General features: G+C 43.3%; 1 protein-coding gene across 3 annotated transcripts in view; it reads right to left on the bottom strand.

The window, feature by feature from the left end:
* The window catches only part of Gprk2 (G protein-coupled receptor kinase 2), a 109,596-nt gene that overhangs the window by 9,031 nt on the left and 87,711 nt on the right, over nucleotides 1-12,854 (bottom strand). For 2 of the 3 annotated variants that reach the window (XR_016325476.1, XM_028172339.2), the window contains exons 4-12: nucleotides 12,012-12,171; nucleotides 7,588-7,793; nucleotides 6,364-6,553; nucleotides 5,629-5,761; nucleotides 4,976-5,111; nucleotides 4,281-4,421; nucleotides 2,648-2,851; nucleotides 1,947-2,130; nucleotides 279-376 (exon numbers count right to left, since the gene is read on the bottom strand). Coding sequence is in view for 2 of the 3 variants with exons in the window: in XM_028172339.2 (XP_028028140.1) it covers nucleotides 279-376; nucleotides 1,947-2,130; nucleotides 2,648-2,851; nucleotides 4,281-4,421; nucleotides 4,976-5,111; nucleotides 5,629-5,761; nucleotides 6,364-6,553; nucleotides 7,588-7,793; nucleotides 12,012-12,171 (1,452 nt within the window). In the remaining variant the exon portion in view is untranslated. The remainder of the gene's footprint in view (nucleotides 1-278; nucleotides 377-1,946; nucleotides 2,131-2,647; nucleotides 2,852-4,280; nucleotides 4,422-4,975; nucleotides 5,112-5,628; nucleotides 5,762-6,363; nucleotides 6,554-7,587; nucleotides 7,794-12,011; nucleotides 12,172-12,854) is intronic. The other variant, XM_028172340.2, reaches the window with a different exon arrangement.

Here is a 12,854-nt window from a genome sequence, read left to right on the forward strand (position 1 = left end):
GTCCTTTTCTAAAACGCTGTTTTATTTGAAAAACGTTCACAATAAGTGGGGACTTTTTGGCGGGAACGCGAGGAGTGTAATTGTGTGATTTGTTTTATTTTGTCTATTTAGTGTTTCTTCAGATTTTTAAATGTGTAATAACGGTGGTTTATTAACTGTTTAATATCTGTGAAAGTGCACAAATGTGGGAAACTGAAACAAAGTCATGAAAATGAAATAAAAATGAAAAATAATTTTCATAAGTAAGTTGTGAAAGTTGGTTAACATAGAGTACCCACTCGTCTTGCGAAAACGAAGCATCCCTTCTCTTCCTCGGCGGCGGCAGTGGAGGGCACCAGCTGCAGATCCACCGTCGGAGCCTCCCGACCCTCCTCCGCTGAGAACGAACACAGGTTAATAAACTTTAGTTCTACTACGAAACTCATGTTGATCTCTGAAGGCAGGCAGCGGCTTGGCTCTGCCCCTGGCATTGCTGAAGTCCATGGGCGACGGTAACCACTCACCATCAGGTGGGCTGTATGGCCGTCTGTCTACAAGGGCTATAAAATAAAATTAAAAAAAATGTATACTCCGCGCGCGAGCTCCGAGGATTCGGGGGCTGAGGAAGCGGGCGGGCGTGCACCGCGCCCGAGCGTCGCTTCATACCCCGCACTCTCCCAGTACTAGTGTTGACCTTAACGTGAGAGTACGCTTACCGACACGTTGTTTTTAATTTTGCGACAGCAGTGTTAATTACGTGTGATTTCTAATATAAATAGTCTTACACTTATAAGTCTTTTTGTTTGCACAAACAGCTATTTAATTTGATGAAAAAGGAATGGCGAGCACTAGCATAGTAAACATGTCTTAGCATTAGAGGAATATTACTGGCAAAAGGATGGCTTAATGGAGGATGTTGTCGAATCATTTATTATTGAAGTACGCGAGGAGAGTGACATCAAGAGGAGAGTACATCAAATTCTTCAACTACTGATTAATCTGATTGCGAGAGTAATTAATAAGATTTCACGTTCATATTGTTCACTAAAAATCAGTTCATTAAATGAAATTCATACGTGATCAACTGTTTTTTTTTTTTCAAGTATATAATACCCTCATAAAACTATTTTATAATTTACACTCGCACGGAGGCTTAAGATGTGTTAGTATCGATAGCCCAATATCGACTAATTACAACACTAGCTCATTACGTCAACATTCCATAGAAATCCTCGGAGCTCGCGCGCGGACAGTACGATAAATACCATATGGTATCTGATGATGAGAGGTCACCGACCTCCGTGAACATTAGCAATGCGAACTGCGTATTGCTTAGTTTTTATCGTCTTTTAAAAAGACATCGACCGCAGAAAACTCCGTGGAGTTTATTCGAGGTGAAGAGGTCACCTTGAACACACTTAAAGTAAGTATTATAAGTTTTTACTGGTGGTAGGACCTCTTGTGAGTACGCGCGGGTAGGTACCACCGCCCTACCTATTTCTGCCGTGAAGCAGTAATGCGTTTCGGTTTGAAGGGTAGGGCAGCCGTTGTAACTATACTGAGACCTTGGAACTCATATCTCAAGGCGGCATTTGACTAATGACAGGGTTTGATAGTAATGACAGAACAAGGCCTAGTTGATAGTATCATTATGTTTGTTTGTGCCATGAGCCATTTAGGGCTTCCAACCGTCTGAAGGGGCACGTAATACCGCTTCCACTCTTACAAAACTAGTCAACGCAGCCAAATAAACAAATCGGATACAAAAGAATACGTCTGTTGAAGCGATGCCATGTAAAATATAGATTAGGTCATTGCGTTGAGGATGTCTATGGGGTCCAATGTCCAATAACCACTTTAACATCAGGTGGGCTGTGACCCCTATGCTATATATATATTTATATGGTCGGCGTCGTCAGTGCCGCGCGTCCGCTACCACAGACAACCTACAGCAGTACAGCACTCACTCGACGCAAAAACGTTTAGCTCCTTGAAGCAGCCGGTCTCTATCATCTCGGCCTGCCAGGGTATGGACACGCTGCCCGTGTTGAACTTGCCGTAGAACGTGTCGTCGGCCGCGTCAAGGTTGACGCCCTTCACGGTGCTGAACTGCTCGATGTCGAGGACGTCCTTGGCGTAGACGGCGTGCGGCTGCGGAGAGACATTAGCGTTACATAACGTTCGGGGGGGCGCGGGGGGTTGGGGAGTTAGGCGCTGCATGTAGTTTAATTACATAGTTACATAGGCAACCCAAATTACCCACCGTAATTACATTGTAATGTAAAATAAACTACCTAATATCACTGTATAAAATTTTACACCCATATTGGAAATTATATTGTTTTTGTGACAAACATTTCTCGTTTTATATAGTTAGCAATGACGCACCGTACGCAGGCGCTACACTTTTTCAATTAGTAAGTATCTACAGTCGGCATCATTACCCCACTTTGAAAAGGCGGCACGACATAAAAACATTAAAAACCCTCTTGTCGTGGCCGCCGTCATCCCTAGAATTATCGAAGAACATTCCACACAAGTCGAGTATTGAGTTTCCGTTATCTGACAATAGATGGCGTTGTACTCATAGATGGCGTTCTAGACGTTACTAGATCCTTCGGCGACAGATGGCGTTACAACATTCTACTAGTAAGCAATGGATACTAACGTCTGGCACGAAGGGTGCTGGCACCATGCCGGCCTCGAGGCGCGCCCAGTTGAGATGCGCGAAGAACCGGTGCGCCTTGACGAGCGCCGCCCCCCGCCGCCCCGCGCCGCAGCCCAGCCGCGCGCCCGCCGCCTTGCTCAGCAGCGACGAGCACAGCGCGCGGCTGCACTCGCTGAACTTGCTCGAGTACTTCTCCGGCTCGTGCTGCGCGGTAGAGGCCAGGCCACATTAGGGGACAACCTCAGCACGACCACAACATCGATGCGTTTTTATTGCTAGTTGGGTGGACGAGCTCACAGCCCACCTGGTGTTAACTGGTTACTGGAGCCCATAAACATCTACAACGTAAATGCGCCACCCACTTTGGGATATAAGTTCTAAGGTCTCAGTATGGTTACAACGGCTGCCCCACCCTTCAAACCGAAACGCATTACTGCTTCACGGCAGAAATAGGCAGGGTGGTGGTACCTACCAGTGGGGACTCACAACTTACTGGTGGTAAGACCTCTTGACCCTTTGAAGGGTGGGGCAACCGTTGTAACTATATTGAGACCTTAGAACTTATATCTCAAGGTGTGTGGCGCATTTACGTTGTAGATGTCTATGGGCTCCAGTAACCACTTAACACCGGGTGAGCTGTGAGCTCGTCCACACATCTAAGCAATAAAAAAATTAAAAAAGTCGTCCTACCACCAGTAATATACGTACGTATTATGTACGTGTACTGTAAAAACGGAGACCTTAGAACTTATATTTCAAAGTGGGTGACGGCATATACATTGTAATGTCTATGGACTCCGATCACCACTCAACACCAGGTAGGCCTAGTCCACGCACCTTATCAGTAACGGTAGGCAGTGGCTTGGCTGTGCCCCCGGCATTGCGGAAGTCCATGGGCGACGGTAACCACCCACCATCAAGTAGGCCGTATGCTCGTCTGCCTACAAAGTTAATAAAAATAAACCTAAACAATAAAGAAATAAAAGTACTTTTAACATCCATTTAACAATGTGTTTACATACTACTATAACCGAAATGCAGAATACTACACTTTCGTTTTTATTACTATCACCATTCAGCCTATTAGTATATGATATGATATTTAGATAGCTAAGTATTTATGACAATCATTACCCTAAAAATCCACAGTACAGAAATTACAATAAAAATAAATAATAGTTTAAAAAAACTAACAAAATACGCTTTTATAGAAAATCCAACAAAAAAATAGAAAATAAATTTGAATTGGGGTGCTTTTCAGGATATTAACAAAATAACCCTTCTACTCACATCTGTTCATAAAATAGGTATAACTACTGATACTATACACCATGCATAAAATCATTTTTCTTACACTGTTTTTAATTGTAATTTCTTAAAAAAAAAATTCTATTTTTTAGTTGGATTTTCTATAAAAGCGTATTTTGTTAGTTTTTTTAAACTATTATTTATTTTTTATTTTTAGTTGAATTTTTTTTTATTTTTTTTCTTAATATTGAATTGTCATCAGTCCTTAATAAGTATACCAAATTTCGAGTTAATCCGACGTTTTGAAGGGGGTCAAAATCATGTTCAAAGATTCCTTTACAAACATACGTCTGAAGCTAATAAAAGCGTATTAAAATACTCTCACCTTTACCCTCCTGTCGACATCTTCCCTTTTGACCTTTTCTTTTCTAGCTCGAAACGGCGCTCTACCCTCGATCATCTCATACACCAGGCAACCGAACGAAAACCAGTCTGGACTGAACGTGTACCGCTCGTTGTCGATCACCTGCAACGGAGCGCACGGCCATTAGGGCAGGACCTGACGCGATATTAGACCTTGTAATTATTTGTTAAAGGTACAACACTAACAAACAACCTGTCCCCCCACAGAGCCCCCCTCCGGGACGTCCAATGCCAACTGGGGTTAGAGATATACAGATAACGCGCACCTTCTAATGGTGAAGTACCTTACCTCGGGCGTCAAGTACCCGACGGTCCCCACAAGTCCCACACAGAGCCCCCTTCCGGGACTTCCAATGTCACCCGGGGTCAGAGATATACACATAACCCGTATCACTTAAGTACGCACCTTATGTGCAATGTACCCGACGGTCCCCACACGTCCCCGCACAGAGCCACCCTCCGGGACTTCCAATGCCACCCGGGGTTAGAGATATACACATAACCCGTATAGCCTAACAGTGAAGTGCGTATCTCCGGCGCCATGTACCCGACGGTCCCCACACGTCCTCGCACAGATATCCCCCTCCGGGACGTCCCATACCACCCAGAGTCAGAGATGCACACCTAACCCATATCGCCTAACAGTGAAATACGTACCTCGGGCGCCATGTACCCGACGGTCCCCACCCTCCCCCGCACAGAGCCCCCCTCCGGCACGTCCACCGCCAGCCCGAGGTCAGAGATGCGCACGTGACCCGCGTCGTCCAATAATATATTCTCCGGCTTGCAGTCTCTAGAAACACGATTGATACATTATCACACTACGGTTTTTTATTTTTTATTGTTTAGATGGGTGGACGAGCTCAGAGCCCACCTGGAGTTAAGTGGTTACTGGAGCCCACAGACATCTACAACGTAAATGTGCCACCCACCTTGAGATATAAGTTCTAAGATCTCAAGTATAGTTACGACGGCTGCCCCGCCCTTCAAACCGAAACGCATTACTGATTTACGGCAGAAATAGGCGGGGTGGTGATACCTACCCGTGCGGACTCACAAGAGGTTCTACCACCAGTGTCTGTGGGTTAAGTTGTACGTCCAACCCTTCCACGGGTTCGACGAGAACGGTAACCGGTGTTTGAATTGCAGAAGTATCGAGTAACGCGAAATTACATGCTGTTGTTATTTATTCTGAAAAAAAAATACCAAAACAATAAAGAAATTTAAATCTTAAAGCATCAGCGATTAAGGTCTAATTCCTGCGAGTGGACGAGCACTAAGCGGTGTCATTAACACAGCGTAAAGGCTACCTGTAAACGATGCCCATCTTGTGTAGGTGCTCGAGGCCGCACGCCACCTGCGCCGCGTAGAACCTCGCGCGCTCCAGCCCCAGACCCGTCTCCGCGCCGCACATGTTGTAAATGTGAAACTTTAGATCGCCACCTGAAGAATTCGTTACTTGTACCAGACTCCGTAGTTACCCAGAAAAAGGCACGAAACCGCGACCCGCCTTAAGATGTACGTCTTTTTTTGTTCCTACGTATGCTGATAGCCTTGAGAGGCTATATCAGCGTTACCCTAGCATGTAGATGAGCTCACGGGGCTCAAACCGGAGGTGTTGCTAACACTGGCCCTAGCAAGAATCGCAGAATTCGCAGAATCTACCACCGGATCGGAATCGCGATCCACTGAGAAGATCCGGCGAGAAACTCAGTGATTTGTATTTGTATAATATTATTATTATTATTATTACATAGATTGGTGGATGATCTCATAGCCCACCTGGTGTTAAGGGGTTACCGGAGCCCATAGACATCTACAACCTTGAGATATGATTTCTAAGGTCTCAATATAGTCGGCTGCCCCACCCTTCAAACCGAAACGCATTACTGCTTCACGGCAAAAATAGGCAGGGTTGTGGTACCTACCCGTGCGGACTCACAAGGGGTCCTACCGCCAGTAATTTGTAAATGTTGGTACCTGTGAGAGTTCCTAATTTCAATCCAAGTTTAATGGGAGTAACATGAGAGCATTGATCGACTTACCGTTCATGATAGTGAGGACTAGACACAGTGCGTCTTTCGTTTCGTATGCGTAGGCTAAGTTGACGACGAAGCGAGAATTGATCCTCTGCAGGATCTGCTTCTCGATCAGCACCATCGCTTCACCTTTGCGCTTCTTGATCCTTTTCTTTTCTAATTTCTTACAAGCGTACATTTTGCCGGTCGCCCGAACCTACAAAAAGACAACGTACATATTATTATGCATGTATGTTCAAACATATGTAATTACTGTCGACCCGTACCGAATTGGCGCGTTTTTTTTTTTATTGTCCTTATAGGCAGACGAGCATACGGCCCACCTGATGGTGAGTGGTTACCGTCGCCCATGGACTTCAGCAATGCCAGGGGCAGAGCCAAGCCGCTGCCTACCGCTTAATACTCTCCACAAGCCTCGTTTGAAGAAGGACATGTCGTAGCGCTCGGGAAACACCGTGGAGGGGAGCTCATTCGATAGCAGGATGGTACGTGGTAAAAAAGATCTCTGGAAACGCACTGTGGATGACCGCAGTGGCTCCAGGTGGAAGTGATATAAGTGCATTACAGTCATTACACATACAGTAGAAGTATTAGGTATGCATTATCTTATGAGCTTTACACGGGATATTTCAAGATGGAATTTCATGTGAGAAACCTACAAAAGTGAAAAACTTACACCTTTAGATCACTAATACCCCCGCCCTTAAGAGTAATTTTGAAAATCGCCTATACACTTGTATGTTTATGTCTCAAGAATCCATATATTACGATATCTTCACTTAATATAAATTTCTTAAGGTCAATATATCCACGAGTTTAAAGTTATATTCAATGGATGACTTTAATATTTTCCTGAATTTTTTAAACGCTTTAATATAAAAACACATTTCCAAACGACCACCAAAGTACACGATAAGAAATTCGCGGGTAGGCACAACTAATCTATGCTGTTCTTTAGTCTCGCTAAAACTCGAGAACGGCTGGACCGATTTGGCTAATTTTGGTCTCGAATTATTTGTGGAGGTCCAGAGAAGGTTTAAAAGGTTAGATAAATATGAAAATGTGCGGCATTAAATAAAAATAACAATTTTGCTTTTCCTTTGATGTGTCCCCCTTCGGACGATTTTAAGTTTATTTTATACATTATCGATTGAGGCACTACGAAGTCTGCCCGGTCAGCTAGTTCAGAAATAAAATGAAATGCGATTAAATGTTTGCGAGGCGACTGACCTGACAAGCGCAGACCTCGCCGAAGCCGCCCTTCCCGAGGACTCGGTACATCCTGAAGGTGTTCTGCGTGACCGGCTGGGCCTCCAGCCACTTCCACTGGAGGTACCGGTGGAAGTACATCGAGCGTTCGAACTCTCCGAACGGAGTGCCCGCCAGGAAACACTTCACGTATTTGATGCATTCCGAGAATATGTCCTTGGAACCGCCTGTGCACAAAGATCATGATATATATCCTTAGACAACCAACTGTAGACGAAATATTGCCAAATGGAGATCGCAGTTTATTTTTATTTTTTTATTGCTTAGTTGGGTGGACGAGCTCACATACCACCTGGTGTTAAGTGGTTACAGGAGCTCATAGGCATCTACAACATAAATGCGCCACCCACCTTGAGATATAAGTTCTAAAGTCTCATGTATAGTTAGTATAGTATAGTTTCAACAGCTGCCCCACCCTTCAAACCGAAACGCATTACTGCTTCACGGCAGAAATAGGCAGGGCGGTGGTACCTCCCGCGCGGACTCACAAGAGGTCCTACCCCCAGTAAAAAAATCCAGTTACTATGGGACACTAAAAATTGGTAGTTCTGTTGACAAACAGCATTACTTTCAAAAGTCAACGATTCGGGCTGAGCTCTGCCGGTATGTGTCAATCGGCTAACAAAATTTTACTGGTGGTAGGACCTTTTGTGAGTCCGCACGGGTAGGTACCACCACCCCAACTATTTCTGCCGTGAAGCAGTAATGCGTTTCGGTTTGAAGAGTGGGGCAGCCGTTGTAACTATACTTGAGATCTTGGAACTTATATCTCAGGGTGGGTGGCGCACTTACGTTGTAGGTGTCTATGGGCTCCAGTAACCACTTAAAACCAGGTGGGCTGTGAGCTCGTCCAACCGTCTAAGCAATAAAAAAAATAAAAAATAAGCACTCAAAAAAACTTCTTATTTGACCCGTCTACTGATGCAAGTAATTAGCAATAATTATTATTTATAAACAAAAAAAAAAAAACCGAGCGCAGATAACACAACCTCGTCCCACTTCAATACAAATTTAATTAAAACCCTGAACTGAAAATTACGTTAACACTGAACATGTACAGTATAATTAGAGTGGAACAAGTTAATTAATTATTATAATACATGTTGAGCCCATGTCGAGTCGTGGAGTTAGAGTTTGAGCGACCGCGGTACTGAATGGCGAACATTACACCTTTTCACGTCATTACGGATCCTCCCGATCTATTTACGGTGCTTTTAGGCACCACAAACACCGGTCACCGTCCTCGTCGAACCCGTCACTTGGGACGAAGGGCTCGATGAGTAAATTAACCCATAGACACAGCCCACTGAGTTTCTCGCCGGATCTTCTCAGTGGGTCGCATTTCCGATCCGATGGTAGATTCTGCGAAGCACTGCTCTTGCTAGAGTCAGTGTTAGCATCACCCCCAGGTTGAGCCCCGTGAGCTCACCTCCTAGTTAAGGTTACGCTGAAATAGCCTCTCAAGGCTATCAGCTTAGGTAGGAAGCTCCTCTACCTACTAGATGGTAGCCTAAGGGGCTATTCCAGCTACGCACGTTTTGGGTAGGTGAGCTCACGGGCTCAACCTGGGAGTCGACACTTCACGAACTGGTTACAAAAACCGAGTCTCCGAGTTTAAATAGGATGACGAAGTAATTTCCAATATTCGCTTTTGGGAAGAAGGAGATAATAGATGAGTAGACATGATCGTGAATGAGTTATGGGAATAATGTAGACGGAACTAAACATCCAGAAAAGGCTCTCTGCTATCTGCCGGGAACGCGTTATGAGCTTCTTCGGACACATCATGCGGTCTCCCAGACATGAATTAGAGGAGCTCGTGCGAAGCACGGTCTTGCTATGGTTCGTGTTAGCACCTGTTAGCACCTCGCGACCTCATCCACTAGCCCGGCGACGCTGACATGTTCTCTCTGGACCAGCCTTTCCCAAAGTGGGTGATAACACTCCCTTGTGGGCGCCGTAGGCCTAAGGGGGGGCGGTAACAGGCCCAGAAAAAAAGGGGGTGTTGTGTAGACTTGGGAAGCGATTTGTAATTTCATCTAGGAGGCCTCTTAGACACTGACTGAGCTCTCGCTATAATAGTTTTAAATAGGTGATAAAATGGGGGCGCTAAAAAATAATTTATTCTCTCACATTGGTCAGTTGACAAAATAAGTTTGGGTACCACTGTTGTAGACCATCAGATTAGGTAGGAAAAAAATAAAATCGGATCGCATAGAGGGCAAGTGCGCCGTGGGCAGGACACCAGCCAGATGGTCAGATCTAGTAAGGGAAGCCCTTAGTAGTCTGTACGATGTGGTCCATGCCACCCATGATCGAACACATTGGAGGAACGACACATGTGGTCGCGATCCTCAGCAGTGAGGAAACGATATAGAAGAAGAAAAACAGAAGCCATGAGTATAGTTGGTCGCCGGTTCATTACCGGTTCCTTAGTTTTAATTTTATATTTTATAGTAAATCTAAATTTTAAAAAATTGCATATTTATGATTATGAAAATTTACAATCAACAAGTTTACATTTCTATTTATCGCATATAAAATCACTTACAGTTATATATATTTTTAAGTGATTTTATGATCTGGTAACTAAGACCTTTAGGTCAAGTCTTATTTTAATTTATATTTTTATTTTTATGAACAATGATAATATGGCTGAAGATGATTAATTTGAGACATTAAATAATGGGATGAAATAAAATGAAATGAGATGAGATGATATGAGATGAAATATAATCTCAGTAAAATGGTGGTCATTTACTAAGATTTTTTAGAGGATCCCGAGAAGTTACGTCCAGCGACTTTGTTTCATTTTCCCACATTTGTGCACTTTCAAAGATATTAAAAATTTAATAATCCACCGTTATTACACATTTAAACCTGAAGAAACACTAAATAGACAAAATAAAACAAATCACACAACTTCACTCCTCGCGTTCCCGCCAAAAAGTCATCACTTACAGTTATAATAACGAGAAAATATATGTACCCTTTTTAGTATATAACAATTCATAGTGAACTATATTAATTAAATTATTGATAACCAGTCAAGAAAGAGCTTCCCTTATTACTTAGGGCAGATTGACTGGCGCACATTGAATTAATGAAAATAACTCAACTGCAATTTGAGTCGTCTATTATCAAAGGTGGCAATCTGTGCATTTGGACAAAAAAAAAAAAATTGATATGTCAATACAGATTGATTTGAATGTAATCGTCTCCTTCAAAGAATACGGTTCAAAACCTGCATTAAATAAAGATTAATAGTTAACCTGTTATTTATCTAAGATGTCGTTCCGAAGAGTTTTGTGACTGCCAATGGAATACAAAGTCAATAATTCGTTTTTCTGATTTACCAATCATTGTTCAAAAGTCAGATTGCCGGCTTTGATAATAGTCGACTCATTTATAGGTTTACATGTCGCTAATTAATGTAACATGTGTAATATTGTGTTTGTGTGTGCATTTAGTGTAAGATTAATGTATTTGCTCCTCGTAACGTATTGTGATGATTTATAACATGTACGTACCCAATAAATAAAATGAAAATAATCAAGTATTTATTACAATTAAGTACATAGGTTTTTATTTATTTATTGCTTAGATGGGTGGACGAGCTCACAGCCCACCTGGTGTTAAGTGGTTACTGGAGTCCATAGATATCCACAACGTAAATGCGCCACCCACCTTGAGATATAAGTTCTAAGGTCTCAAGTAAGTTACAACGGCTGTCCCACCCTTCAAACCGAAGTAGTAGAAAGAAAAAAAATTACTAATACTATACTTGAGTTGTAACTATACTTGAGACATTAGAACTTATATATCAAGGTGGGTGGCGCATTTACGTTGTGGATGTCTATGGGCTCCAGTAACCACTTAACACCAGGTGGGCTGTGAGCTGATCCACCCATCTAAGCAATAAATAAATAAAAAGTTTAATTTTATTTTAAATAAATATACCGCAAAATCGAATTAAGAACTACACGTTAGTTATGTACTGTTTTACTATCACTTACATATTAATATTATGAGCGAACAATATTTATGATGAATCGTGATTTAGTAAAACTTTAAAGGTAGACTATAAATTATATATTTTAGTAAGGAACTCTGGTAAGAGTAAAAATAAATCAATCAGCTAGCCATTCAGCGTCACCCCAATAGAGCGGACACAAGAAAAATAAATATATAAAGATCTTGTGCTTAGTGCGAGTTTTTTAACGTTCTCGGTAGCGTAAAAGTTAACTCAAATTTGTAAGAGCGCATGATCGCCGCCGCCATTTTAGATTCGTTTCTTTACTGGGGCGGCTTATACCAAGAATTAGGCTGTATGTTATGATCATACCTTTGCCTTTCCAGTGGGAAAAATAGAACTACTACTGTACCTTCGAGCAGCGCGCTGGCATCGTCAATCGTCTGCCTGCCGACTACATCCGTCACGGCGTCGCAGTCTTCAGTCTTCAGATATTTTCCGAATATGTCGACCGCTAGAGCCAGCCTCGTCTCGTCCACTTCCACTTCGTATCTTTCGACCTGAGCATAAAACTTTATGTATCATCAGCCTCATTCTTTCAACGGCCCGACAGACAGTAAACTAATCTATAATAATATATAAAAATCTAATAATAATATATAAATCTACAGTGGCTTTTACGGATGTTCCGTTATAACTACTGAACCGTGCATCTGATAACTTGAAACTTGGTATCCATGTAGAAAATACATGTACTTAATGGATTAATTTTTTTTTTGGTCAGGAGGAAATCGCCCGACTTCCGCCCTCCACTGGGGATGGAGGGCGGGGCATGTCAGAGTCGAACTGACTAAAACCTCCTGTCGCTCAACAAACCGCGTCCGAACCTCGCATGAGACAGAACCAATTTCAAGGCAAAGGGGGGAAAATGAAGCGTTTAGTGCGGAGCACATCTATCCCATCACCCTCCCCCTCGGAACGCCGGACCAACGGTCATCGGCGCCACGACCACCAGCCCTCTCGGTCGGCAGGCTATCCGGAGCCCGCCTGGCGGATGGCGCCGGTTAGAATGGGTTATTGTACGGAATACCCCGCTGGGTCAGAACCAGCGTGGGTCGAGGATAGCCGGCCTTCCATCACCCGGATGCACTTGCGTAAAACGCGTGCAGAGCAGCTTGCACGTCGTCTTTTTAGGCCATCTTCGCTGGTCCCCAGACCGACATATGAAGGGGACCCGAAACACTTAGAGGGCCAG

This window comes from Bombyx mandarina, chromosome 26, assembly GCF_030267445.1.
Source record: "Bombyx mandarina strain Sakado chromosome 26, ASM3026744v2".
NCBI classification, from domain to species: domain Eukaryota; kingdom Metazoa; phylum Arthropoda; class Insecta; order Lepidoptera; family Bombycidae; genus Bombyx; species Bombyx mandarina.